Source organism: Colobus angolensis, unplaced genomic scaffold, assembly GCF_000951035.1.
Source record: "Colobus angolensis palliatus isolate OR3802 unplaced genomic scaffold, Cang.pa_1.0 Scaffold108, whole genome shotgun sequence".
In the NCBI taxonomy this organism is placed as follows: domain Eukaryota; kingdom Metazoa; phylum Chordata; class Mammalia; order Primates; family Cercopithecidae; genus Colobus; species Colobus angolensis.
Window position 1 is genome coordinate 326255 of NW_012111808.1, and position 1478 is coordinate 327732.

The window sequence follows — 1478 nt, forward strand, 5'->3', positions numbered from 1 at the left end:
CGTAACATGGTAGGAAAAAACATATGTCCCAGGAATAGAGCAGTTAAACTTCCCAGTGGCAGGACTATAATTCCCTTGGTCATTATAGAGAACCTTTTCAAATTTGATGGGGATGTTAGGAGGAGGAAAAGGCTTTGACAAAGCAGCACTGAAAGCCGACCGGGGCACTCTAGCCACCTCACCCTTGGAGCCTTTAAAGCCCCGAAAGTCCTTCTTCCCAATGGGGCCTCGGACCCCTTTGCTGCCAGTGTCACCCTTAGGCCCAGGAGGACCTAACTCTCCCTTTTCTCCTTCAACCCCTGGATCACCTTTGGCCCCAGGCAGACCACTGTGGCCGCTTTTGCCTTCCATTCCACTGTCTCCTTTGCTACCTTTTTCTCCTTTCATACCCACCTCACCTTTCTGTCCTTTTCCTCCCCTCTCCCCAGAATCTCCACAGTAGCCCTTATCCCCCATCTCCCCCTTCTCTCCCTTGGCTCCAGGCCCTCCATGCAGGCCCGGTGAGCCCATAGCCCCTTGGTCTCCTTTTTCTCCTTTGGCACAATTCCCACATGTGTCTCCATTGGAGCCTTTTTGTCCTTTCACTCCTCCCAAACCAGTGTTTCCTTTATCTCCCTTAGGGCCAGGTTCACCTGAAATGGAAAATTAAAATAATGTTTAAGGACCACATAGGCCATAAGCAGCATGCTATTACCACAGAGCTCAAAAAAGTAGAAACAAACCTACTAATTAGGAAACCTGGTGCTTGCCTCAGTAAAAACTGTGCTTAGGAGGCTCTGACAATGAATAATTTATATTATGCCATGCTCTTAGAAGTGGAATAGTTAACGCTTCCAAGAAACAGTGGCTTATATTCAGATGTCATATGTCTAGTTATTTTTGTTTTTTACTTTTAAGATAATAAAGAATACTAGGACTGTAGTTGTTCATTGTATTCCATTGCCCTTTGCATTTTGGCCTAACCCAGGTATTCCCCTAAACCCCCATATTGTCCATTCGAGCCTAAATTATTATTGGCAAGGAAACCGAGACCCAGAACAAGTGAGGGATTTTTATTTTCCATTGACAGCTAGAGAGAGAAGCAGAACACAGATACTATTACCTGGTCTCCAAATTCCTAGACTGGTTCTCCTTCATCAAGTCAGTACATCGAATTATTAGAAGAATAACAGTAATTTGTATTTTCGGCTTACCTCTCCGATCATTTTAAATACAAACAGGAAGAGAATGAAGGGCTATATTGTGCACATGACTGTACACAGTAGATACATTTCATGCTCTACCTTGTGCTCCAGGTTTTCCTGGGTATCCTGGAACTCCTTGGTCCCCACTTTCTCCTTTGAGTCCTAAAATGATATTAAGATTAACTTTTTACCAACTACATCATTTATGATATATTTAATATTCCTCTCACAACCATGTCACATTCCAGTGTTTTCTTCAACCAAAATGGGCTAAAGGTAAAATTGTGTGGAAAA

General features: G+C 43.4%; 1 protein-coding gene across 1 annotated transcript in view; it reads right to left on the reverse strand.

The window, feature by feature from the left end:
• The window catches only part of LOC105517098 (otolin-1-like), a 22566-nt gene that overhangs the window by 12494 nt on the left and 8594 nt on the right, over positions 1-1478 (reverse strand). The window contains exons 4-5 of the mRNA XM_011949475.1: positions 1284-1346; positions 7-632 (exon numbers count right to left, since the gene is read on the reverse strand). Of these exons, the coding sequence (XP_011804865.1) occupies positions 7-632; positions 1284-1346 (689 nt within the window). The remainder of the gene's footprint in view (positions 1-6; positions 633-1283; positions 1347-1478) is intronic.